General features: G+C 46.8%; 2 protein-coding genes across 2 annotated transcripts in view; both read left to right on the forward strand.

Moving 5' to 3' along the window:
• LOC309530761 (uncharacterized protein) overlaps positions 1 to 27,575 on the forward strand; it is a 146,218-nt gene that overhangs the window by 90,450 nt on the left and 28,193 nt on the right. The window lies entirely within an intron of this gene.
• Positions 20,082 to 27,521, forward strand: HSP90AA1 (heat shock protein 90 alpha family class A member 1). Its single transcript, XM_082220308.1, has 11 exons — positions 20,082 to 20,242; positions 21,780 to 21,938; positions 22,029 to 22,395; positions 22,623 to 22,756; positions 23,075 to 23,383; positions 23,824 to 23,989; positions 24,753 to 24,943; positions 25,026 to 25,173; positions 25,533 to 25,801; positions 26,319 to 26,652; positions 26,792 to 27,521. Exons 2-11 carry the CDS (start codon positions 21,780 to 21,782, stop codon positions 26,902 to 26,904), a joined length of 2,190 nt encoding a protein of 729 aa, XP_082076434.1. The 5' UTR covers positions 20,082 to 20,242; the 3' UTR covers positions 26,905 to 27,521.

Consider the following 27,575-nt stretch of genomic DNA (forward strand, 5'->3'; position numbering starts at 1 on the left):
GGGGCAGACTTGTGTTCGTGCTTGTTTTTAAAATTACAAGTAAGACTGCAATCCTAACCCCGCTTACCTGAGTGAAATACAGTTTCTAATTTGCAGTTTTGTAAGAGGGAAGCAGCTTCTATAGCAGGCATAGGCAAACTCAGCCCTCCAGATGTTTTGGGACTACGACTCCCATCATCCCTAGCTAACAGGACCAGTGGTCAGGGATGATGGGAGTTGTAGTCCCAAAACATCTGGGGGGCCGAGTTTGCCTGTGCCTGTTCTATAGCCAGCAGTTTGTGGTAACAAAGAAAGGCATGATGGACATCAAAGTATATAAAATACACATGTAAAGATAAGTTTCTGCTTGTATAGACAAAATCATAGATTTGTAGGATTAGAAGGGACCACAAGTCTCATGCTCTACTGACTGAGCTATGAAATGGACGCTAGTCTGTGAAAGCTTATGCCTTGATAAAATTGCTAGGTCTGTAAGGTGCTACAAAATTCATTGCTGTTTTTGTTGCAACAGACTAATACAACTAACCTCCTAGAAGTTGCCTGAGGTTGCTGTCCTGTGCACAACCCTATGTTGTTCAACCCTGCTGAACATAGTGTATTAACAAGCATATTTGACAATATGCTTGTTAATACACTATGTTCAGCAGGGTTGAGCTGCTTCCAGATCCTAGCTCACAGAGGATCACGCTAGCCAGCGATCATTTAGTAAAAGTCTTTATTGAGTTACATTTTCCATTCTCAAGCTGCTGCGTGCAACTCTACGTCTAATGGCTAGATCGGCGAAGTCCCGTCTGAGTCTCCGCCCCTTGCGCACCAACTTAATACCCTAGCCCTGCTCCACCTTTTCCGCCTGACTGTTCTCCTCTGGGTCCCTCTGCCCCCCGGGGTCTCTTCCTTCCTGGATTCTTCTGACGCCGACCCCCCGGACTCTCCTGTCTCCTTGCGCCGGGCTTTAGGACCTGGCTCTCTTTCAGGGCTGCCTACTGCGTCACTTCCCTGTGCATTTGAACTTGGCGCGCGCGCCCAACTTTCCACTTTCCGTCTGACCGTTTCTTCGCTCCCCGATGGAGGTGTGGCCACTCCTGACTCATGCCCTCCCCCCTGTTGTGAGCTGCCAGCGCTTGATCCCTGGCTCTCTTCCTTTTCCCTGCTCTCTGGCGGTGACGCTGGTCCCGATTTCCAACTGCTCTCCTCTGAGTCCCCTCTGGCTCTATCTCCCTGGGGTGTCCCCCTAGGCTCCCCCCTTGCCCTGGCCACTGGTGCTCCTTTCTGTGAATCTTCTGATTCACTGGAAAGACTCGGAGATCTCGGGTCGTCGTCATCACTCATCTTTTCCTCTGCCTCCTCCCCCTCGCTCTCTGTTTCCTCCCTTGCCCTTGCCTCTGCTCCTGAACCCCTGACATCCATCCCCCCCTCGAAGCCCCCCGTTCCCCCCTCCCCTCCTTCCGGTGCGGGAGCTGGGTGCTGCTGCGGCAGAGGGACGAACGTCGGATACCGTTCGCTTCCCGTGGTGGGCCTCCATTTGAAGTCTCCCGGTTCTTCCTCCCTGCTCTCGTCGACGACGGTCACCTCCGCGTCCATCTCTGTGCCGCCGTGCTCGAAACCAAGGTCGTCCCCGAAAACGTCCATGTCCGTCTCTCCCTCACTGCCTCCTGGCGGCGTTGCTCGTCCGGGACCTTCCAGCCACCTCTTGCGCCACTGCTCCTCTGGTCTATCGTCCCACCAATACGAGGGTTCTGAGGCAGATCCCGAGGGTGACCCCTCCGGGGAACGGGCATCTCGTATCGGGTCCTCTTCCGAGTCGAACCCCCGGAACATGCTTGCAGAAAGTGTGGGAGTGAAAAGCCAGTCGTCGAAAAGGTCTGCTGGCATTGGTCTATGCGGGAAGAGGGCATGAAACTCGTCCTTGAGCAGAGGTTCATCCAAGGCGTAGCCCGGCACCCAGCTGTTCGCACTGGCCGGGGTGCCCTCCTTGGCGAGAAGGTATTCTACTCCCTCTTCCCCCCACCTGGAGTCCAAAATTTCCGTGACTTCGTTGATGCGCTCCTCCTGTGCCACCCCCGCGTGCCCGGTTCTTTCCCTGAGCGGACTCGGCGCCGTTCCGGGTTCCTGAAACCTGTGCGGTGCCTTGTAGGGAGTGAGCACCGATCTGTGGAACACCGGATGCATACTGGAACCCTCCGGAAGCGCCAGCCTGAAAGCCACCGGGTTGACCTGCTCTTCGACTTGGTAGGGCCCCAGTTGCTTATGCCCTAGTTTCTTCTTGGCCAACGACCTGGCCGGCACTGCGTGGGCTGCTAACCAGACCCAGTCTCCCACATGGATCTCTTTGCCAACCCTTCTGTGTTTGTCTGCCTGCACCTTGTATGCGTGTTTGGCCAGCTCCAGGTGCCGCCGCAGCTGATCGTGGACCTCCTGCAACTCCGACGCGAACGCATCTGCTGTCTGCGGCTCCCCCTCCACCATTCTTTCCAGTCCCGGGAAGGATCTGGGGTGCCTCCCGTTGTTGGCGAAGAACGGCGTGACCCCCGTGGACACGTGCTTCGTGTTGTTGTAGGCGAACTCGGCGAGCGGCAGGTAATCCACCCACGTCGCAGGCTGTTGATTCGCATAGCATCTCAGGTACTGCTGCATGATGGCATTGACCCGCTCCGCTTGCCCGTTGGTCTGCGGGTGTCTCGCCGACGCCAGGTTGATCTTGACGTTTAGGAAGCCCATCAGCTTCTGCCAGAAATTCGAGATGAACTGCCGCCCGCGGTCGGACAGAATAGACCGTGGCAGACCGTGAACCTTGAACACGTGGTCTATGAACAGTTTGGCGGTTTGTTCCGCCGTGGCCACCTTCGCACACGGGATGAAATGTGCCATCTTGGAGAACAAGTCCACCACCACCAGCACGGCCGTCTTGCCCCTCGAGCTGGGCAGATCCGTGACGAAGTCCAGGGCGACTCTCTCCCATGGTTCGACCGGAGTTTGCAGCGGTTCCAACAGTCCGGCCGGCGGTCTGTGCACTGGTTTGGCCCTCTGGCAGGTGTCGCACCTCGCCACGTAGTCCGCGACCTCCCCTCTCATTCCGGGCCACCAGAAATCCCTGGCGACTAATTCTACCGTCTTCTCCTTGCCAAAGTGCCCGGCAGTGGGCGCGTCGTGCAGCTGATGCAGTACCTTGGCGCGAAGTTCGTCTCCCGGCACGTAGATGGCCCCTTTACGGATGAGCAATCCATCTCTCAGCTGGAACCCGTCGGTCGCTGCCGTGCCCCTTTGCTTGCGCGAAGGAGTCATTCTGCAACGCTCGTCGCACCGCCTCCAGGTCCACTGTCGCCGCAGCGCACGCCCACACTGTTGGTGCGAAGATGTGCATGGCGGCCGCTGGCGTGGCGTCCTCCAGATACTGTGGCTTACGGGAGAGCGCGTCCGCCATGATGTTGGTGTCCCCCGGGACATACTCTATTCGGAAGTCGAAGTTCGCAAAGAACTCAGCCCAACGTATCTGCCTCTGGTTCAGGAACTGTGCCGTGCGCCAGTGCTCCAGATTCTTGTGGTCCGTGCAGACCTGCACCGTGTGCTTGGCGCCGATCAGGAAGTGCCTCCACGCTTTGAATGCTGCATGAATGGCCAGCAACTCCCTGTCCCAGATGGTGTAGTTCTGTTCGGACTTGCTGAGCTTCCTGGAGTAAAACGCCCCCGGCCGCCAAACCCCCTGCGGGTCTCTCTGCAGCAGGACTGCTCCCACGGCTCTGTCCGAGGCGTCTGTCTCGACCCTCATCGGCCTGCTGGGGTCGACATGCAGCAGCTGCTCTTCCGACGCGAAGAGACGTTTGAGTGCCTGAAAGGACCGCTCCGCCTGCTCCGTCCAGATGAACGTCTTTTTCTTGGAGCTAAGCGTGTCTGTGATGGCCGCTGTCTGCATAGCGAAGCCTTTGATGAACTTGCGATAGAAATTCGCGAAGCCGACAAATCGTTGGACCTCCTTCCGGTTGCGCGGGCTTTTCCAATCCAACACCGCTTGAACCTTGGCGCTGTCCATGGCGAGCCCCTTGTCAGACAACTTGTAGCCCAGAAAATCCACCTCCGTCACGTCGAACTGGCACTTCTCCAGCTTGGCGTAGAGCCTATGCTGCTGCAGCCTGGTCAGCACTTCCTTGACGTGTCTGTCATGCTCCTGCTGCGATTCCGAAAAGATCAGGATGTCATCTAAGAAACAGACGCACGTCTTGTAGAGTAGCCCCGCCAACACGTGATGCATGAACGCTTGAAAAACGTGGGAGCCATTTTGCAATCCAAAAGGCATAACTCTATACTCGAAGGTGCCCAGTGGCGTGAACATGGCTGTCTTCCACTCATCTCCCTCCCGCATGCGAATGAGGTTGTACGCCCCCCGCAGGTCTAACTTGGTGAACACTCTGCCCTTCCGTACCTTTGCGAGGAGGTCGTCGATTCGGGGCATGGGGAAGTCCGATGGCTTGGTCACACTGTTTAAGATGTGATAGTCCACGACCAGCCTTTTTTGGGGCGTGTCCCGCTTCTTAACAAAGAATACAGGACTGCCCCCCGCTGCCTTGGACTCCCGGATGAAACCGCGCTCCAAATTATGATCTACGAACTCTTTGAGTTCCTGCAGTTCGTCCTCAGACATGGAATACAGCTTCCCTTTAGGCAGCGCCGCCCCCGGCAGCAGGTCAATTTTGCAGTCATATGGTCTGTGGGGGGGTAGCCTGTCTGCCTCCTTCTCGCAGAAAACCTCCAAAAATTCTGCGTACTTGTGGGGAATCGCTTGCAGCGTGCCTAGCAGCAGCTGTGACTCCTCTTGCTCCCCTTCCTGCCGGGGCATGATGCAGTGTTCAGCACAAAAGGAAGAGCCGAAGGTCAGCTGCCTCTGGTACCAAGCCAGCGTCGGGCTGTGCTTGTCCAGCCAACTCATGCCCAATACAATAGGCGTGTCCGACAGTTGAGTGATGTTGAAGCTGATGATTTCCCTGTGATTTCCAAGCCGCAGCACCATAGGTGGCGTCTGCTTCACCACTTGCCCCCCTAGCAGCTCCCTGCCATCCACCGTGACAACCTGCAGGGGCAGCGTGGCAGGCAGCAACTGTATAGCGTGCCGGTCGACAAAGTCCTGCCCTATGAAGTCTGCATTGCTTCCCGAGTCGACGGAGATTGGCACGTCCATGGTGATTCCATTGGGTAGCTGGAGCGATGCGGTGAGCCTCACTACTGGCTTGGGCGGGAGGGGGTCCATGGGCGGTAAAATCCCTGGGGACTGCTTCACTGACACGTCTGGCTGGGCCCCAGTGCCTCTTCCTCCAGCCAGACCTCGTCGTTTCCCTGCTGTGGTTCTCCTTGCTGCGTTGCTGCAGTCACCATTGCTGAGGCTGCAGTGTGCTTGTGGAGCCTCCGGGGACACTCTTTCGCCATATGCCCTGGATCCTCGCAGATATAACACTTCCTGTTCCCTCTAGGAGGCTTCGCTTTCACTGCTGCCGGTGCTAGGGCTCTGGCTGCTGACTGAGCCCTTGCACTCCCAACCTCCATCGGTTCCACCCCTCCCCCTGTTGGAGGCGTGGATTGCGCACGCGCTGCTTCTCTGGGAAGGAAGGAGGAGCCCCTGGCTGGTTCGCGCCCGCTGCGCCCTTCGTCCCTGCTCCACGGATGTTCTTCCAGCCGCACCCCCACCGCCAGCGCCCTCTGAACGATCTCCTGCGTGGTCCGGGGTCTCTCCCCCCTCGCAATTTCATCTTTAACCGAGCTGTGCAATCCCTCCCAAAACAGGTCTCTTACCGGAGCCGAATCTCTGTCCCATTCCAGGGCACTGACCAAGGCGAAAAAGCGTGCATGATACTGCCTTACGCTGGCCCTCCCTTGTTTCAATCCATGAATCTGCTGCCGAGCAAGATCCACGTCAATACTTGATAAGAAACATCCATCCATCGCTTTAATAAAGGCATCCGCATTTTGGAGCGCCGGATCCCCATCCCTCCACAAATTGCGCAGCCATGCTTTGGCATCTCCATGCAAATGAGACATGATGAATCCCACTTTTTCTTGCTCATCTCTAAAGTCTCTTTTCAGCAGTTGCAGTGCACACATTACATCTGCTCTAAAGTTGGGGTACTGTTGCAGATTCCCATCGAAGTGAGAGACCAGACCGCCTGTTCGTCTCGCCAACCCAATTCCCTCCTGTTTGGGTGTCAGTTGCCCTTGCTTAGTAAGCACTTCCAACCTGATCTGGAGATCCCTGCAGGCGGCAGCTGCCTCCTCCTCTCTCTTCCTGGATGCGAGAGCCTCGGCATTCAGTTGTGACACTGCTTCTCTGAGTTCCGCTATCTGCTGCTCAGCCGTCATGTCGTCTGCCGTTCGTGAGCTCGCTAGTAGGCACCTGCTTCTCTCCTCTCCTCGAGGCTGTAGATGCCCACAATTAATGTGACGGGACTTACTGTCAGAGCTGCTTCCAGATCCTAGCTCACAGAGGATCACGCTAGCCAGCGATCATTTAGTAAAAGTCTTTATTGAGTTACATTTTCCATTCTCAAGCTGCTGCGTGCAACTCTACGTCTAATGGCTAGATCGGCGAAGTCCCGTCTGAGTCTCCGCCCCTTGCGCACCAACTTAATACCCTAGCCCTGCTCCACCTTTTCCGCCTGACTGTTCTCCTCTGGGTCCCTCTGCCCCCCGGGGTCTCTTCCTTCCTGGATTCTTCTGACGCCGACCCCCCGGACTCTCCTGTCTCCTTGCGCCGGGCTTTAGGACCTGGCTCTCTTTCAGGGCTGCCTACTGCGTCACTTCCCTGTGCATTTGAACTTGGCGCGCGCGCCCAACTTTCCACTTTCCGTCTGACCGTTTCTTCGCTCCCCGATGGAGGTGTGGCCACTCCTGACTCATGCCCTCCCCCCTGTTGTGAGCTGCCAGCGCTTGATCCCTGGCTCTCTTCCTTTTCCCTGCTCTCTGGCGGTGACGCTGGTCCCGATTTCCAACTGCTCTCCTCTGAGTCCCCTCTGGCTCTATCTCCCTGGGGTGTCCCCCTAGGCTCCCCCCTTGCCCTGGCCACTGGTGCTCCTTTCTGTGAATCTTCTGATTCACTGGAAAGACTCGGAGATCTCGGGTCGTCGTCATCACTCATCTTTTCCTCTGCCTCCTCCCCCTCGCTCTCTGTTTCCTCCCTTGCCCTTGCCTCTGCTCCTGAACCCCTGACACATATGATTGCACAGCAACCTTGTTACAATCTGAAACCGGCAATCCTAAGTAGCAATAGACCTTGGAAGCATTTGTTTCACTAATTTCCCACAGGAAGAGAAACTACCCAAGCAGACATAGCCTGGTAGCAAAACTATAAGCTAGGCCCCTTGCAACTGTGGCATCAAAGCAGCACGTTCCAGTGTTCCAAGGTACAGATTCCGTATCACATTTTACAGCATGCATATAATAGATTATCCAAATAATAATAACTTTATAAAATGTATCTAAATAGCAAAGAATAAATGTGAATAGAATAAAATGTCAATAGAAAAATCAGGTATGCTATAATGTTTCTGGTGTAGCATGAACATTTGCACATATTATTAGAATCTGAATGTATTACTTTAGCTCCCTCTGGTGAATTTGGTTCATGTTGCAAGACAGGAGAATTTACTCCCACCTTCCGTTAACAAGAGAGACCCAATGCCTAGTTCCCTTACTGCAGCTTACCTCCCACTTTCTTTTGGTTTATACATGCAACAGCTGAGTGGTCTATATTTACTGCAGACTGTAGATGTGTGTGGTGGAGGCGGGGGGGGGGGAAACTATTTTATTATTGAACTCAGTGGGATTTCTGAGTTATTAAAACCATGCTGCAGAAGAGATACAATAAGAACTTCCAGCACAGAGCCCTAAATGCTTGTTGCACTTTGCTGGTTGGTACAGTTAGTGATGTGAGGTGAGAATATTCTCTGCTAGAAAATTCTCTGGAGAATATTCTCCACAAAATGTAAATTCTATGTCGTCTGTTGTTGTTGTTTAGTCGTTTAGTCATGTCCGATTCTTCGTGACCCCATGGACCAAAGCACGCCAGGCACTCCTGTCTTCCACTGCCTCCTGCAGTTTGGTCAGACTCATGTTTGTGGCTTCAAGAACACTGTCCAACCATCTCGTCCTCTGTCGTCCCCTTCTCCTTGTGCCCTCCATCTTTCCCAACATCAGGGTCTTTTCCAGGGAGTCTTCTCATGAGGTGGCCAAAGTATTGGAGCCTCAGCTTCAGGATCTGTCCTTCCAGTGAGCACTCAGGGCTGATTTCCTTAAGAATGGAGAGGTTTGATCTTCTTGCAGTCCATGGGACTCTCAAGAGTCTCCTCCAGCACCATAATTCAAAAGCATCAATTCTTCGGCGATCAGCCTTCTTTATGGTCCAGCTCTCACTTCCATACATCACTACTGGGAAAACCATAGCGTTAACTATACGGACCTGTGTCCGTCTACACAGCTGCTTTAAATATACACACCTCATTAATCGAGAATATTCTCAATAATATTCTCCAAAAGATTATTCTCAAGAACTTAACATCACTAGCTGTGCCATAAATAGTCTTTAATGCTTTTGGAGAACAATGTTCCTGAACAGCCTTTGCTCCATGCAAAAGCTGCATATCGTGATATAGTCCATTAAAGCACAGACGCAAAGGCCTGTAACACCTGCTAGTGTTATACCAAATCAACCACTCAAGCTCAACCTATTTTATTTTTTTCACATCCATTGCCATACCTCCATGGGCAGTTAGATATGCACATTCCTTGGCTCTTCCCATGTCTGCTTTAAATTATGATGTTATGTCCCCATTTTTGTATACTGTACCTAGTGATGTTAAATTCTCAAGAATAATCTTTTGGAGAATAGTCCCGAGAACATTCTCGATTAATGAGGTGTGTACGTTTAACACAGCTATGTAGACGACACAGAATTTACAGTTTGTGGAGAATATTCTCCGGAGAATTTTCTAGCAGAGAATATCCTCACATCACTAGACATAGCCACTCTCTTCTTATAGTACTCTGCCATGGAACAACGGTTGGAATCCTGAGCTGTTATTCTTATCCCAAGTTGCGTCCCTCCTAATCCCTTTGACAGCAGAAAAAGGAAGACCATCATGCTGTGTGCCCACAGGGTGTTCATCATGGATTCCTTTGAAGGGTTCATGCCTAAATATCTGAGTATACTTGAAACAGGAAGCTGTCTTAAACCTAATCGGACCAACGGTCCTTCTATCTTAGTATTGTCACTTGAAAGGCCATGGTTTTCCAGTGTTTCAAGCAGGTGTAGCCAGTTCCAGCCCCACCTGAAGAAACTAGAGTGAAATATACTTGGAGTCGAGAGTGGATTTCATGCTCTTTATTCAGCTCATACTGATGAGGAGGAATGGAAGTTCCCCCAAAGTATCTGTTTTATATACATTATTTACACAATGGGCTGCACATGATTGGCTAATTATGGGATTCTCCTGTAGGCCAATCAGGTTGTGGATTCACTTCCATCTGGAGCTGGATTGGGTGACTCCTGCAGACCAATCATATTGCTGCATTCTGAATCCTGTTGTTCTAGGACCAATCAGGCTGCTGCATTTTGGATCCTATTCAACTCAGTACATAACACCGAGACTGAACCCGGGACCTTTTGCATGCAGCTCACATGGTCTACCACTGAGCTACAGCCCTTCCTTGTACAGTACAGTGGACACTAGGGTTGCGAACGTGATCCGTGCGGGAGGCACGTTCGCAACCCACAGCGTCCGCAACCCACAGCGCCGCGTCTGCACACGCGTGGGTTGTGATTCAGTGCTTCTGCGCATGTGTAAAGCGCGATTTCTGGCACAGGTGCATGTGTAAAGCGGTACTTCTGGGTTTCGGAGCGTCCGTAACCCAAAAACGCGCAACCTGAAGGGTCTGTAACCCGAGGTATGTCTGTATCTCTTTTCCAAGACGGAGCTCAGAAAAGCAGGTCTGTTTCTTTCACATTTCACATGCAATGATCTCTACTGTTCTTTACAGATTCAACTTCCCCCTCCTTAATTCTGTATGCTTGGAGGGACGCAACTAATTCACCAAATGAAAGCAATGGAAAAGAGAGAGATGGAGAGAGAATCGACTGGAGTGGGTGTGATGGTTGCCTCTGGCAACACACGTGCCTGCCTATGAACTGCAGGCATGATGTACTCTGCCTTCTTCTCTGCGTGGGTAGGGTTGCAGCTTGCATTGATGAGGTGCCATCTGCTAGTGGGGATGTAGAGCAGTGCAACACGCCTTTTCCTAACTCCAATAGAACTATAGATATGGCTTTATTTGCTGATGCTTTCAAAAGCACATGGGTCTCTGATGCCTGCCTTGGTCTGCTTGCCCTTTTTCATTGTCCTAGCAGAATTACCACTCAGCTTCCTTGGAGACTGCCTTCTAAGCTATTTATTGCAGCTGACTTGTATGTGAACACACAGTACCGATGCTGCTGCCCATGTCCTCCCTTAACCTGCAAGGGAGTGAGCTGCAATATCTAGCTGTGTGCATTTCCTCAGTAGCTGCATGTATTTCCTCGGTAGTTCGTTTGGCATTTGTGGGCTTTGGTTTTAGCTTGGTTTGAGCTTGCCCATTTTTGCGGTGAATAAATAAATAAATAATAGAATTTATATACTGCCCTATATCTGGGGGTCTCAGGGCGGTTCACAGAATAAAATCAAGATATAAAACCAAAATACATAATAAAAATAAAAACAATAATCCAATAGCCCTCCACCCCCAAAGAACACATTTTAAAAGGACATAGGATGTCAATCAGATCAACCAAAGACCTGGTTGAAAAGGAACGTTTTGCCTGGCGCCTAAAGGTGCATAATGAAGGCGCCAGGCGAAGTTCCCTGGGGAGAGCATTCCATAGACAGGGAGCCACTGCAGAGAAGGCCCCGTTCTCGTGTTACCACCCTCTGGACCTCTCGAGGAGGAGGCACACGAAGGAGGGCCTCAGAAGATGATCTCAGGGTCTGGGGAGGTTCATATGGAAAAAGGTGGTCCTTGAGGTATTGTGGTCCTTAGCCATTTAAGGCTTTAGAGGTCAAAACCAGCACTTTGAATTGGGCACAGAAACAAATTGGTAGCCATATGTTGCGGGCTGCTTTGGGCGGCACAGTTTTGTGGAAGAGTAGCATACAGTGTGGTGTAGTGGTTAAGAGCGGTGGACTCGTAATCTGGGGAACCGGGTTCGTGTCTCCGCTCCTCCACATGCAGCTGCTGGGTGACCTTGGGCTAGTCACACTTCTCTGAAGTCTCTCAGCCCCACTCACCTCACAGAGTGTTTGTTGTGGGGGAGGAAGGGAAAGGAGAATGTTAGCTGCTTTGAGACTCCTTAGGGTAGTGATAAAGCAGGATATCAAATCCAAACTCCTCCTCCTCCTCTTCTTCTTCTTCTACAAATAAACAGATGGTGACAATGATGATGCCATACCACCACTGACTACATGATAATGCTTTGGCCACATGGTCATGCGCTGCCAATGGATAATTTTCAGGCCTGGGGCTTCCTGCTTGAGTGAAGGGTGGTGGGCAAGGAGCATGAGATATACCGAAACTATTTTATAGTTTGCAGGTGTTGGTGCTGTGGGAACCAGTGTAGTGTAGTAGTACACAGTGTCAGACTTTGACTGGGGTTGTCAGGGTTGGATCTCAGCCATAAATCTTGGGCAAAGTTACCTATGTTCTCTTAACCTAATGTACTGCTGCACACTATCTGATTTTGGCTTTCCTTTGGATGAGAAAGCACTCTAGACCAAAGGTGTGTGTTATAATCCTTGCTTTCCTAAGAAATATAGTGTGTACAACTAGCAGATGGAGGAAAACAGCAGGCACTTCTAGGAGGCACATCAGCTACCCAGAGAGAAACCAACATGACTCCAGAGAGGTTCCAGCCATCAGCCAAGTGCACATTCTCTCACAGTGAACACTTATATTTCAACCATCAAATTTGTTATGTTCTGAGTTGAATAGGATTCAGAACGCAGCAGTCTGATTGGTCCTAGAACAATAGGGTCCAGAATGCAGCAGTCTGATTGGTCCACAGGAGTCACCCAATCCAGCTCCAGGTGGAAGTGAATCCGCAACCAGATTGGCCTACAGGAGAATCCTGGAATTAGCCAATCACATGGGGGCCTTTGTGTAAATAATGTATATAAAGCAGACATTCTCGGGGAACTTCCATTCCTCCTCACCACTATGAGCTGAATAAAGAGCATGAAATCCATTCTCGACTCCAAGTATATTTCAAAATTCTTGTTTCTGAATGCATACCTGTACCCGCCTTTTCTCATTAGCTAGCAGGGTGGATGGGTGTAGCCTTCCCCACGTTCTGATATTGTATCTAAACGCAAGGAAGTTTTCCAACTATTTCTTAACCACCAGTTACCATGATCCCACCATTCTGGATGAGAATGATAAGAGGCTGCAAGTCTCCAGGCTCCTCCAGGTAGCCTATAAGAATTAGAGGGAGTAACTAGGGGTGAGTATTGTTACATGCCACCCCAATCTCTGCTGAGCAGCTGCTGCACAAGATTCCAGGGGTTGTGATCCCGTTGGGAAGATCGAGGCACAGCGGAGGCTAGTATCTTTAAGAAATAGGGTTTCTTAATACACATTTATACTTAGAAGACTGCAGAGAAGGAGGTGCAGAACATTATAGCCCAAATGTGTCTCTTGTTGCCCATCCTTTAGCTTCAGCAAGTTTGAGTCCAAAGTAGCAGTCAGTCGTGGCTCCCAGACTCTTAGCACAGCCTCCTACAGCCAGTGCTAAGGCGAATCTTGACTTCCAGCCCCTGCATGAAGTTCCGGCCTGGAGAATTGGCATTGTTGTCCTTCCCAGTACACCTCTCCCCAAAAAACCCAAGCCTCCTGCAAATCTTTTTTCTTGTCACCTCACACCCCACCCTGTCACCTTGACACCCCTTGTTTTGCACAGACCTGAGAATCTTATTTCATGTGTAAATTGCGGCTAGGCTGGTTTGCATAAACCAGCCCAATGATTCCTTGTCTAGCACAGTTCTGTAGCTTGCATCTTCCCTCCCTATCCCAAATATTAGCTAGATTCTGGCATGCATTAATGTCTTGGGTTTGCAGGGAGGAGTCTTCACCCCCCCAAAAAAAAACTTATAACAGTATATTTTCTTTTTGAAACGAATGGCCTGCATAGAAATAGGATGAAGATGCATTTGTACAGGATCTGGATTTTCGTTCACGAAAGTGGATCTTTAAATTGGGTCTGCAGGGCTAGTTATTGCGCACTGATCATCAGCAAAGTTATATTTTTCACTGGTAATTTAACTCCATAACATTACTGCCGAGCAGGAACAAGCATTTCAACGCAGTCTAGCAGGAACCGCATTTCTTATGTGCCTGTGTTCAATAAAACAGTATAAAAGCTATCATAACGTTTTGTCAGACACCGAACTCAGACGAAAGGGCAAATTTTCTAAACTATAAAAGTAGACCAAACCGTGATTATATATTATTTAAAAATCAGAAGGGCTGAAAGAGTGAGAACAGGAAGCTGGACCCGGGGCTCATCCACACTTTTGCTTGTCCTGCCTTGGGGAAAAATCCCTGCTCCTTAACACTGGATTGGGTTAAAGAAGGTAAAGAGACCCCTGACCATTAGGTCCAGTCGTGGCCAGCTCTGGGGTTGCGGCACTCATCTCACTTTATTGGCTGAGGGAGCCAGCATACAGCTTCTGGGTCATGTGGCTAGCAGGACTAAGCCGCTTCTGGCAAACAAGAGCAGTGCACAGAGACGCCGTTTACCTTCCTGCCGGAGCGGAACCCTGAACCCTGTATATGGTCAATTACTGCCAAGCAGGAAACACCATCAGAGCACTCCTGACATATGGTTGTCAAGCCTCTGCTTAAAGACCTCCTAAGAAGGAGACTCCACCACACTCCTTAGCAGCAAATTCCACTGTCGAACAGCTCTTACTGTCTTACTTAGAAGAAGAAGCAAACACTTGGACAATGCTTCACTACCCACTGTAGCTACCACAGAACCTGAAACAAAACTAAAATAGTATACTTTATGAATGACTCGTAGCTTACATATCCACAGAAAGGTATGGGAACAGAATTCTAAGAACATGAGGCGGATGAGGTGGGGACCAGATGTACCCTCTGCACTTTGGACCTCGGATGCCGTCAGACTGTCACTATTTTTGGATAGAATTATAGTTGATTGGAACGTATTCTGCAACAAACCCATTTCCTCAAAAGATCTGTACCTTTTGTGATAAGGAAAGTGACATTGATTATTATTATTTCTCTATTATTCGTTAAATTTGTATTCCGCCCTATACCCGCTGGTCTCAGGGCGGTTCACAGGATAAAATCACAATATAAAAACACAAAATACATAAAATCAAAACAAAAACAACCCAATAACCCCCCAAAACATTTTAAGTGTTATAAGATAACACTTGCCTATAACTTCTGATGGATAGAGTTGGAAACTCTTGTCTTCAGTGTCTTGAGAGATGGTTATAGTTCAATGTTATTGGTTAATAAAGGTTAATGTTATAGATAGTAAAGGAGTTTATAGTAATGGAGATACACCTCTAGGAAATTTAGCAAAATAAAAACATAAAAGCTATCTTAATCTGCATCCAGCTGTTGACTATGTAACACCTGGGGTGTCTTTTGGTTTAAGGGAGCCACCTGCGTCCCCAGTGGAGATCAGAGCAGTGTATATTCTCTCTATAGATTCTCTACCCGTGTGCCTTTCTGAGATGTGACTGGATGTTTTTGGCAGAACAGGGAGCAGATGCCTATTTTTAGGCAAAGTTATTTGGAAGAGAGCTTGCTTGCTTGTTGCCATAGATGAGAATGAGAATGAGAGGCTCTGATGGAACTGCAGAGGGGATGAACAGAATACAATGCAAATGGACCCTAGTTAATTGTTCTGCTTTGGATTCTCCATCTCAACAAATGAAGAGATTGTCCACTATTAGACAATCCTAGCATCTTTCCTGTATCCTTTCTAAGATGCATTTGAATATTCTGTGTGATTTAGTCAGAAATATTAAGGCTGTGCTGCAACCACAAGATTAATCTTCTATATGTAGCATTTGGAAACAGCCCAATCCGTGTCAGGCCTACTGTGTGATGTTCTGATTTTATTTGTTATTTGGGTCCAAATATGATAAGTTAAATCAAAAGTTCTGTTTTGCCCTCATTGACTATAATGAGGAATCTAAAAAATAAACTTTGCTGGAATTTGCTGTCAAGGCAGTCTTTCTAGAGGAGATTAAGCCTGCCTGCTAAATTCCAGCCAGATTTATCAAGGGTTTTTTTTTGTTTGTGCAGGAAACTTTCGAAGTGTGTTTGATGTTGTTTTGCTCAAATTTGATGCTAATTGCAGGCATAGCCAACCCTTCTGAGGAGATGAAGCCTCTTATACTGTACTTTGGAAAGATAGATAGATCTCCCTCAATTACAAACTTTACCATGGGGAAGGTGAAGGGATGGCCATAGGACATGCTGAATTTTTAAACTCTCAAATTCCAAAAATGTTGGGTTCTAAAAAGTGGTAACATGACTTGGGAACTCAAAAGCTATTTTGGTTAAATTAATATGAATTTTTTTTGCTTGCTAAATGAAATGTCTGTAAAATTGCATAGAAATCATCAAAAATGATTGCCAAGTACTTGCAATTTTATTATGAATTATTTCATATTATTATTATTATTATTATTATTATTATTATTATTATTATTATTATTATTTATTTAGGATCTCCTGATATTTTCAGAAGATAAACTTAAAATTCTTTGGTTTTCCTAAAGCAGTTTAAAGCAGACGTAGATTTACAAAGCTACATGTTGTCCAATCACAAAAAGAATAGCAGATTTGAATTCCTCACACCCCAAAACATATTTTTATGACCCCCCCCCACTGAATAAATTAGCAAAAATTAAGTTTTGCTCCTGAAAATGGCATGCCCTAGTGGGGCAGTGAGCATTCTGTGTGATGCTCTGTCAGTATGTTGAACACAGCATCCAGCAACATGCTACCATGTTATTCCCTGTGAGCAGCAGGGGCTGGGAAATCAAAATGAGTAAGGCTGACTAAACATTGTTGCAGAAGGATGGCAGGCAGAATTGCCATTGTTGACAACATCCCCATGTGAAATCTAGATCCTCTAATAAGAGCTTGAGGCCTAATCTGTAGAGCCATACTGAAAACAGAATATATATATATAACGTGTATATATATATATATATATATATATGCAGGTTTTGGTGTCTTCGGGTGTCTTCCCGTGTAAGAGTCGGGGTGTCTTACACGGGAAGACACCCGAAGACACCAAAACCTGCATTCCTGTACCCGTGAAAATCTACGAAAGCATATATATATATATATATATATATATATATATATATATATATATATCAGAATATATATATATATATATATAACAGAATATATATATATATATATATATTCCCATAGCCTATTTTACTCCTGGAAATGTTGCAGACACCTTGGCTCCACATGCTGTCTTATTTTTGATGCTTTTTTGTCTGGCAGCTTTAAGTATATAGCACACAGTGCTGAGTCTGAGTGAATTTCAAAACGGTGTGCTTCCAAGGGCACAGCTTTTTGAGCTCCAGTTCTGGAGATGAGTATACTCTGTGGACTGTTTCACACATGATGTATTTTTAAACAAAGATAATATAACTGCAGAACAGTTTCCTGGATGCAGCCACATCTAACCTTAGCTAGATCCCAGGTCCAGATGAATGGTGTGGGAAACTCAACAAAATGGATTCAAAGAAGATCCCAGCCTAGCACTCTACTTCGACAGTGGACTCCCTTGGAAGGTGGAGGCCTCTCCTTCATTGGAGACTTTTAAGCAGAAGTTTGTGGAATCGTAGAGTTGGAGGGGACCCTAGGGATTATCTAGCCCAACCCCTGGCAGGTGTTGTACTTATAATGGCATACAAAAAGCACCACATTCAATTACTGGGTTCTCTTAGTAGGGCTGGGAAACACTGCTTTCTAAAACCCTGGAGAGGCATCACCATTCAGTTTGGGGCTGGATGCTGCATACTGATCTGATTTGATGTAATGCAGTTCCTAGGTCTCTTCCTAAATCTGAAAATATGAAGGATTTCCAGTGGGTAGCTGCTGTGTTAGTTTCAAACAGTTAAACCAGCAAAGGCTATTGTGGTTTATTCCATAACCAAGCTAAGTCATGAATGCTTGCCTTGTAGCGCAAGTGGGCTGTTAGAAATAATGCTATGTTTCTCTTTTAGTGCAATTTTATGTTGTGTTTGTGTGCATTACTGAACTTAGATACTACGATAAGTAAACTTGTGTATTCTGATCTGGGGAGATTCTGTCAAAAGCATGTGGTACCGGTTACCTTGAACTAGCCTATTGCCACAGGTACAGTGCAGGAGGCTATCAGATTGCTAGTGCTGAAGTAATATCCACCTGGCTCCTCCTGTATGTGGAATGGAAAAGGGAGGTGCATTGTTGTCCCTTTGCCTCACGCAGCAAAATGTATTGGGGTGGCCCTGTGTTCCCAGCTTTTCACAGTGGTGTGGCAAATATGATTTGGTTCTCTGGGCTGAACCTCAGTCAAAGAAAGCGAGCGCAGGCAAGTGGCTCAGGGGTCTTTTGGGTCCCAGCAATAATAAAGCTGGAGCAAACACGTGCCCATTTAGTCTAGTTCCACCAAGTCCCCCTTCCCCTCTGTGCCAGGATGGGGAAGAGGTCAGGAGTCTCTAAATTACTAAATGAGCGTTATTTGCCACCAGGGCTGGCCCAAGACATTTTGGCACCTGAGGCGAACCACAAAATGGCGGGGACCTCCCCACCAGGGAAAAAGGGGTAGATGAAGATCTGTACCAGGAACAAGGGGGAGAATCAAATGAACCTTGCCCAACCGTTAAAGGTAGGAATCAAAGGCCATTGTGTGCGGGGAAGGGGCCCAATCTAAATATTGCCAGGTGGGTGCAGAGCCCGGGAGACCCCACAGGGCAGCTCCCATTTCCTTCCTGGGAGACCAGCAGCACCTCCGATTTGCCCAGAGGCCACCGTAGAGGCAGCATTGGTAGAGCTCCCAAGCAGGCAGCAGGTCCAGCCTTCAAAGAACACACCGCTGCAGCCATCATTGGTACCATAGCAGAGGGTGATATGTCCCTTGAAGGCCAGATCTGTGGATTCTGCCACCTGAGGCAGTTGTCTCACTTGCCTCATGGGTGGGCTTGCTCCACTTGCCACAATAGCAGTTTTGAGGCACTGACAGATTCTGGTACAGTGGTGCCTCGCAAGACGAAAAGAATCCATTCTGTGATTCTCTTCGTCTAGCGGTTTTTTCGTCTTGCGAAGCAAGCCCATTGACGGATTAGCGGATTAGCGCTATTAGCGGCTTATCAGCTTATCGGATCAGCTGATAAGCGGCTTAGCGGCTTAGAAAAAGGGGGGGAGGAAAAAAACCCCGCAGGAACTCGCAAGACATTTTCGTCTTGAGAAGGAAGTCCATAGGGAAATTCGTCTTGCGAAGCACCTCCAAAACGGAAAACTCTTTCATCTAGCGAGTTTTCCGTCTTGCGAGGCATTCGTCTTGCGGGGCACCACTGTACAAGCCTTTGCCGATATGCACCCTCTGATGCAAATTCCATCATGATAATTTTACTATTTCTACCCCACACATCTTCCTGGGTTACCCCAGTCACTCTGGGCAGCTTACAACATACAGTGGATGCTCGGGCTGCGAACGTGATCCGTGCGGGAGGCACATTCGCAACCCGCACCGCTGCGTCTGCGCATGCACGGGTTGCAATTCGGCACTTCTGTGCATGCGCAAAGTGCGATTTAGCGCTTCTGTACATGCACATGCGCCGGAAGTAACCTGTTCTGGTACTTCCAGGTTCGGCGCAGTGCGCAGCCCAAAAACGCACAACCCGAAGCGTCTGTAACCCAAGGTATGACTGTATATAAAAACATAATACAGTGGTACCTCAGGTTACATACGCTTCAGGTTACAGACCCCGCTAACCCAGAAATAGTACCTCGGGTTAAGAACTTTGCTTCAGGATGAGAACAGAAATCGCGCAGCGGTGGTGCGGCAGCAGCGGGAGGCCCCATTAGCTAAAGTGGTGCTTCAGGTTAAGAAGAGTTTCAGGTTAAGAACGGACCTCCAGAACGAATTAAGTTCTTAACCCGAGGTAGCACTGTAAAACATTTTTTTAAAAAAACTTCCTTATGCAAGATTGTCTTCAGATGGCTGGGGGTCAGATTAACTCCATACCCTCCAGTATTTCTCCAATGAAAATAGGAACATCCTAAGGAAAAGTGGGACGTTTCAGGATCAAATCTAAATCAGGACTTCCCTGGAAATTAGGGACACTTGGAGGGTCTGCAGACACTCTTGGGCTCATGGGGAGTCAACCTGAGGTATATATGATACTATATACATATAGGTATAAATCACACATGGTGAGAGAGGGGGTTGTGGAAGGCAGTTTGTTTTCAAGGGGGCAACTGTGTGTGTGTAAACTGAAACAACGTCTTGACGTTTCCGGGCAGTTAAGTGTTGGTGGAGCGGGAGAAGAGGGACACCTTCAGCTTCCCGCGGCTTCTAGGACATTCTGAGGTGAGGCAGCGTCGGGAAGCTTCTCAAGCCTCCAACCGTCGCGGAGGGGGAGGGCGCAATTCTGCCCCTCCTCATTAGTTCGATGAAGGATGGGAGGGGCAAGGCAAAGAAAAGCCGAGAAGCCCCGCCCTTGCTTCTCGGTTGTTCTCCGTAACGGGGGCATCACCGCGCCAAGCTGCAGCGTTTCCCTCCTCCTCGCGGGGTACTTCTGCGCTAGCGCACGCGCAGTCTCCCGCGAGGCGGGGGTAAGAGAAGAAGACAGAGCCCCTCGCATATCAACTCGGCGAGTTTCCATGTGGGAAGGTGAAGAGAGGCGCGGCTAGCGCATGCGCGCCTTGCCGAATCTCCCTCCCTCCCAAGCTTGGCTCCTCCCCTTTTCCCCCTCGCGCGGGAGGCGAAACCCCGCCTGCTCCCCGCCCCGCGCGTTCTCTGTCAGTGAAGGTTCCCGATGGTTCTGGAAAGAGGCGGCGGCGAGGCTATATAAGGCGAGCGTGAGGCGGGGGCGCCGCGCAGTGCAGCTCGAGAGGAGGTAGCGGGAGAGCGAGCTCTCTGAAAGGAAGCGTTCTCAAGCAGCCTGGTAATCCAACAGCCGCCAAGGTGAGGAGGCCGCTCGGTAGGGGGACGGCAGTTGGCGGTGTCTGTCGCCCCTCACGGACGCCCGTCGCGATAGCCACAGAAGTGGCATCGGAAAAGTGACGAGGCGGAATTGCCGGTGCTTTGAGGTGCCGCGCGGTGATGGGGAAGGGGAGAAGGACGGAGGAAAGAAGTGGCGCGGCCGGCAGCGTGAAGGACGGGGTTGGACCAGAGGCGGTTGAAGAGATTGGGGGGGGGAGGTTTAGAAGGCACAAGAAGGGAAAGATGTCTCTTCCCCACACATAAACACCTCAGGGAAGCAAATGGGCCGCGTGTCTCTTATTCCCGCTCTCGCCGCTCATTCTACGTGTGCGTAGAAAACTACAATAAATAGTCGGCGTTTTTTGAGGGGAAGAATAAATAGACAGGGTTGCTCGGGGCTAGCGGAGCCGATAAGCGGGAGCTCGGCGCGGAAGGCGGTTACGTCGAAGGAGCGGGCAGGTGTTCTCGGTGAGAGCGGGCTCGATTGTCCAGTACTTGGGGGGGGGAGGGGAAGATGGAAGCGGCGCTCGCGGTGGTGATGGGGAGGCGGGAGGGGGGGACGTCTTCTGCCGTGGCGGCGCGTGCACGTTAAGTCTATGGCAGCTTCGCGGCGCGGTCGAGAGGATTGGCTTGTCAAAGCGCTGGTGAAGGGAGGGGTTTGGTAGGGCAAAAAAAAAGAGGGTGGGCGGGAAGGCTCTAGCAGTTTCTAGAAGGATTTAGTGTGTTCCGCGTCGAGGCCGGCAGGGGGCGCAGGGACTGGCGTCTTGGGAGAGCCAGTGGAGTGTCCCTCTTTCATTCGGTTCCTTTCGCCGTTGGTCGTTTTGCAGGTGCTGTTGAGCCCCCCCCCCTCGAGTTTCAGGTTTAAATGGTTCATGTTACAGTAGCAAAAAGCCACAGCAAGACCAGCTTTAAGCCTTCTTTCTTACCCGTTCGTTCAGAAGTTGTTAAGCTTGCGGAATTCGGTGGGGTTTAATGCCGAGTAGATGCAACCAGCGCACACACAGCAAACATTAACCTTTCTTTAATTAGTTGCCAGGATTTCTTAAAACTTCTAAAACGGGTGCATATTATGTATGGCAGAGTAAACTTTTTTCACAATAAGATTGATTTATGATTGCACCATGCAATGTGTATTGAGAGTCTGGTGATTGATTACATAGGGTGCTGCTGCTTGAATTACTCCCAGGAGAGCAGACGGTTGGGAAATACTGCATTCTTAAATATGAGTTCTCTTACCTATCTTGTAGCCAACTTTATAACAGGAAAAATTTGCATGGTAAGCTGCTTTCGGAAACTCTAGATCTGTGAAACATTACTTGGGAACTTTTATTGATTAACTAGTTAATTGTCTAGTATGTACAATATTTGAGATTGAGTTAAAACTGACTCCCCACTAATTTCCCTACATTGATAACAGATACTTGGGACCCTAGTTAGGATGCTTAAAACATGCAATTGTTAATTCAGTGGCTACATTCAGTGATCTGTGCTTTAAAAAAAAATTCTTTACTATTGGTAGATGCCAGAGGAAGTACACACACAAGATCAGCCAATGGAGGAGGATGTGGAGACCTTTGCCTTCCAGGCAGAGATAGCTCAGTTGATGTCCCTGATCATCAACACTTTCTATTCTAATAAGGAAATCTTCCTCAGGGAGCTTATCTCCAATTCATCTGATGTAAGTAAATCTTCCAAGGGGTAGAAAAGAAATAATTGGCTTATGTTTAAGGTCTCCTAAACACTGAAAAGGTTACCTTGTGTTCTACAGGCTCTGGATAAAATCAGATATGAGAGTTTGACTGACCCAAGCAAACTGGATTCTGGAAAGGACCTGAAGATCAACCTTATTCCTAACAAGCATGATCGTACCCTGACTATTGTGGATACTGGCATTGGAATGACCAAAGCTGATCTGGTGAATAATCTGGGAACCATCGCCAAATCTGGCACCAAAGCCTTCATGGAGGCCTTGCAAGCTGGTGCAGATATCTCCATGATTGGTCAATTTGGTGTTGGTTTCTACTCTGCGTATCTGGTTGCTGAGAAAGTAACCGTGATCACCAAGCACAATGATGATGAACAGTATGCTTGGGAGTCTTCAGCTGGTGGATCATTTACTGTCCGGCTGGACAATGGTAAGGAATGTTAATGTTCTCATCTTACTGGAAAATTGCCCTGATTCTAAGGAAAACTAGAGCTCTGGTACAAAACTAGATCAGTAATTGTACTGAGCCCAACATATTATGCACATTAAAATATTAAATTCTAAAGTTGGCTGTTTGGAATTGTTACTTAGCAGTCAGATACTCAAAATAGCTTTTCTGGCAGTGGCAGTTACCTTCTGTAACTCTTTGTGTTGCAGGTGAGCCTTTAGGCCGTGGTACAAAGGTTATTCTACATTTGAAGGAAGATCAAACAGAATACATTGAAGAGAGACGAATTAAAGAAATAGTCAAGAAGCATTCTCAGTTTATTGGATATCCAATAACACTTTTTGTAAGTGACTTTGTCTCTAGAACATTGTGTACCAGATACAAAAATCATAGTTCTTAATTCTCTTTGAAATAAGAACTACCAAGCAGTTCACGTGTGTCAAAAATAGCAAGAGAAGAAAATTTTCAGTGCGTGCTCAAGTATTGGTAAAGCTTTAATAATGAAAGGTTGCAGCAAATTATTTTGGATTAACTAGTCACTCTAATAGTGGTATTGTGGAGGTTTATGTGCTTCCTTATCAACCAGTGGTCTTTTCACTTGTTATGTTGTTCAGTCATGCAAATTCACTGGGCTTGTTTCAACTTTGTTTTTTGTGGGCAGGTGGAGAAAGAGCGTGATAAAGAGGTGAGTGATGATGAGGCTGAGGAAAAAGAGGAAGAGAAGGAGGAAAAGGAAGAAAAAGCTGAAGATAAACCTGAGATTGAAGATGTTGGCTCTGATGAGGAAGAGGAAAAGAAAGAGGGTGACAAGAAGAAAAAGAAGAAGATCAAGGAGAAGTACATTGACCAGGAAGAGCTGAACAAGACTAAGCCAATTTGGACCAGGAACCCAGATGACATTACTAATGAAGAATACGGAGAATTCTACAAGAGCCTGACCAATGACTGGGAAGATCATCTAGCAGTCAAAGTAAGATTGTTACTTATGGAAAGCTAAAGTTGTAGTATAGCTTGATTGTAGAAAAAGCTCTCAATGAGGTTTACAAAATTGATGAAACAATAACATTACTAAAAAAAAAAATTGCAATCAAAATTTAAAACATAGAAAGTCAAAACCACTGACAAGTTAAAACTCACAAAACTTTCTAAAAATGTAGGTAGGCTTGCCTAAATAAGAATGTCTTCAGCAGGCACCAAAAAAGAATACAGTGAATACATGTGCCTACTATCGATGGGCAAGGAGTTACAAAGTGACAGTGCTGCCACACTGTACCAACGAGTTCTTACAGAAGTGCTGCGGGTATTGCATGGCACTGTAAAAGTGCCTATTCTGCCAATGGAAGTGGTCACGTGGGGTGAAGGAATCCTTTGTTTCTCCAGATGTTTCACTACAACTTTCTCTTTTTGCAGCACTTCTCTGTGGAAGGGCAGCTGGAATTCAGAGCACTCTTGTTTGTTCCAAGACGTGCACCTTTTGACTTGTTTGAAAACAGAAAGAAAAAGAATAACATCAAGCTGTATGTGCGCAGAGTGTTCATTATGGATAACTGTGAAGAATTAATCCCTGAATATCTGAGTAAGTGAATAGCTCTGCATTTGCTAAGTGGTATCCTGGTAGATATAGGATGGAAGTTGCTGGTACCTGTGATGCGTGCAGAGTGGCCTGGAAGATGTATAACATAAGTGTAAATGCAGCACCTCGCATATCTTGAGTGAATTAATGCATGTTATGTGTGGAGTGCTTCTGTTTTAAATTCCATTTTTTAATAAGTTCTAATGCCAAGTGAGTGGTGTGTGTGCAGCATGATAACGCTGCCATGATGTACTACCTTTTTTCTAAATCAGGCTTTCCCAAATCTAAGAATATTCACTTGCCACTCAAAGAGCGTACAAAGTGTGTCAGTGACCCCAACCTAAATTTTATGCAAATATGAAGTAAAATCAAAAAGTATATAATCAACATTTATTAATGATCAAATATCATAACTGGGAACAATTAAGTAAAACAAGGGGAAATAATGATACCATTCATTGATCCCTGTAACTATTTAAAACAATTGGCAGTAGAGCAGCATTTTCCAATAATAGTTGTGGATTTTTCTTACTAAATAGAGGCTTCTCATTTGCAAAGGAGGTGAACATGCCCATGGCAATTATTTCTGATTAATCTTTATTAACCCCTAGCACTGTGCCCTATCTACCCTAGGGGATGACCGTTTCAGGAAACCTTGTTATTAATTGAAAGCAACATACCATTACTTAGGCATATAAGTAACTCATGCCTAGGAATAGCTAGATTATCACTCTGCATGATAGACTAATGAATATGTTCTTCACAGATTTCATGCGAGGTGTTGTTGATTCAGAAGACCTGCCTCTAAATATTTCCCGTGAAATGCTGCAACAGAGCAAGATTCTGAAAGTGATCCGGAAGAACTTAGTCAAGAAATGCTTAGAACTCTTCACTGAGTTGGCAGAAGATAAAGAAAACTACAAGAAGTTCTACGAGCAGTTTTCCAAAAACATTAAGGTTGGTTGGGTCAGAGAATGCACTTTCCTGTGCGCCTTGAGTCTTGGGTAACACCTAACATACAAATTGCACTTTATTCCAGCTTGGCATACATGAGGATTCACAGAATCGCAAGAAACTATCAGAATTGTTGAGATACTATACTTCTGCATCTGGGGATGAGATGGTATCATTAAAAGATTACTGCACCCGGATGAAGGAAAACCAGAAACATATATATTACATTACAGGCAAGTTTCACTTTTATAACTAGAAGCTAAAATTACTACAACTTTCAGTAGTGAAATGAAGTCTAGTTACCTTGATTAACAGGATTATTGGGAAACTGTGTGTTGTTTAGGTGTTGCGTTTTAGACTGACTTGAGTATTGACCAAGAGTGGCTTTATAGAATTTGAATTTGTTGCACAGGTTTGCCATATTTCATCTTCTATGTTTTAGACTATTGTTACTTTGGGCATTGATGCTGCATATGTTTGTGGCTTGGTAGCAAATTTCATTTGAGGGAAACTGTTTGGTCTTAGACTTAACCAATTTTGGGGATGGGGGAGTTCGTAGTTAAAGTAATTGAATCTGTTTCTCTCTTTGTAGGTGAAACCAAAGATCAAGTAGCAAACTCTGCTTTTGTGGAGCGCCTTCGTAAACATGGTTTGGAAGTAATTTACATGATTGAGCCCATTGATGAATACTGTGTACAGCAGCTAAAAGAATTTGAGGGGAAGACTTTGGTTTCAGTAACAAAAGAGGGACTGGAACTTCCCGAAGATGAAGAGGAGAAAAAGAAACAGGAGGAGAAGAAAGCAAAGTTTGAAAGCCTCTGCAAGATCATGAAAGATATACTTGAAAAGAAAGTAGAGAAGGTAAGCATGAAATAATATGTAAACTCTGGTAAAAGCAGTTGTCAGATTGTTTCCTGCAAGTTCATAAGTTATCTGGTACTGTTAGACTATTAGTTCATCCTGCCAAGCAACAGTTTGCAGAAGTTCTTCCAGCTCTGACTCTATAGAGTTTAACTGGAGGTGCCAAAGATTGAATTTGAGACCTAATCCCAGCCGATGTGGTATCTGTGGTGTTCACTATACCACCTTTCTAATCCTTGTCTAAATCTTTTTTAAATTCTTAGTGCTACCTAATGGATTGCTGTTTGATAACTACAGCTTAATTATGCTGGTGCACTTGGTGTACTAGCTTGGTGTTGAGATGATTCCATATTACAGTATGTTGAAGTAGGCTGCATGTATCCCCATTAAAAGTCAGCCGTTTGGTACAAACTTAAATACCCAATAAAATAACATTCAAGTGCAAAAATGTTAGTACTGTAACACATTTAGCTGTATGGATTTTCTCTCTAAATCTATGTACTAAATCTAAATCTAGGTTGTAGTCTCCAACCGATTGGTGACTTCCCCATGCTGTATTGTGACCAGCACATATGGCTGGACAGCAAACATGGAGAGGATAATGAAAGCACAAGCACTCAGGGATAACTCCACAATGGGCTACATGGCTGCCAAGAAGCATCTGGAGATCAATCCTGACCATTCTATTATTGAGACACTGAGGCAGAAGGCAGAAGCTGACAAGAATGACAAATCAGTGAAGGACCTGGTCATCCTGCTGTATGAGACTGCTCTCCTGTCATCTGGCTTCAGTCTAGAAGACCCCCAGACACATGCCAACCGTATTTATAGAATGATAAAACTTGGTTTGGGTAAGTTAAATCTCGTTAACTAAATGTTGTATATTTGGGAAAGCTTTATTGTTGTGGAAATAAACATAGTTTAAAATGCAATTTTTGCTAAAGTTACTAGTGTTAAAGTTAATGATAAAACACTATAATTTAATTACAGGTATAGATGAAGATGATACTGCTACAGAAGAAACTACCCCTGCTGCAGTTGCTGAAGAAATGCCACCACTTGAAGGAGATGATGACACATCACGCATGGAAGAAGTGGATTAAATGGTTGACGTCTTGAAAGAGAAATTTGGATATATTTCTTTTGCCCTTGGCTTTGAATAAGTTATATTTTGTATATTATGAATGTGACCTGCCAAAACGTCTTGACACTTGTCTGCATTCCTTCTTTATATTTATTTTTGAAGATGTTACACCTTTATTTTTGTTAAATTTCTTTTTAAAGTTTATGTGAGATGCCATTGAGGGAGTGTCTTCTCATGACAAATAACACTGTACAATCCTATATACAGGTGAATAAATTCTATTGGTTGTGGATGGCAGGGTTTTGAGGTTGGCTGTGGACAGAAAAGGGGGGATACGTTGGGAGCTTAGATTTGTTCTGCAATGTTGCTGTTAAGCCTCTGAAGTTCTGATAACTCAACCACCTGTAACATACAATGCCTAGTAACTAGGTATTGCAACTTTAAAAAGTGGAATATTTAAACATCCTATTCAAAATTCTGGGATATTGATGTTTAGTCTTTTTATATACTGTAAAAAGGATTCTAAATTCCACACTTAAAATAGATTAGAATCTACTGTAAATCTATTGTGACTAATGCAGTTTTGCATGTACAGTTACTCTGGAAGTATCTAGAAATAAAAGTGTTCAGAATGTATCTTGGTTGAATTACTTTGTTTTCAATGGGATTCCTTTACTGGGGTCTATAAGC

Source organism: Podarcis vaucheri (genome assembly GCF_965113315.1).
Source record: "Podarcis vaucheri genome assembly, chromosome: 1".
NCBI lineage: Eukaryota > Metazoa > Chordata > Lepidosauria > Squamata > Lacertidae > Podarcis > Podarcis vaucheri.

What these genes read in the sequence shown, in the direction of transcription:
- HSP90AA1 (XM_082220308.1), top strand. Translation starts at nt 21,780, where the DNA reads ATGCCAGAGGAAGTACACACACAAGATCAGCCAATGGAGGAGGATGTG. An exon ending in TACTGTCCGGCTGGACAATG is followed by an intron (nt 22,396 to 22,622) that starts GTAAGGAATGTT and finishes TTTGTGTTGCAG; the next exon opens with GTGAGCCTTTAGGCCGTGGT. An exon ending in GATATCCAATAACACTTTTT is followed by an intron (nt 22,757 to 23,074) that starts GTAAGTGACTTT and finishes TTTTGTGGGCAG; the next exon opens with GTGGAGAAAGAGCGTGATAA.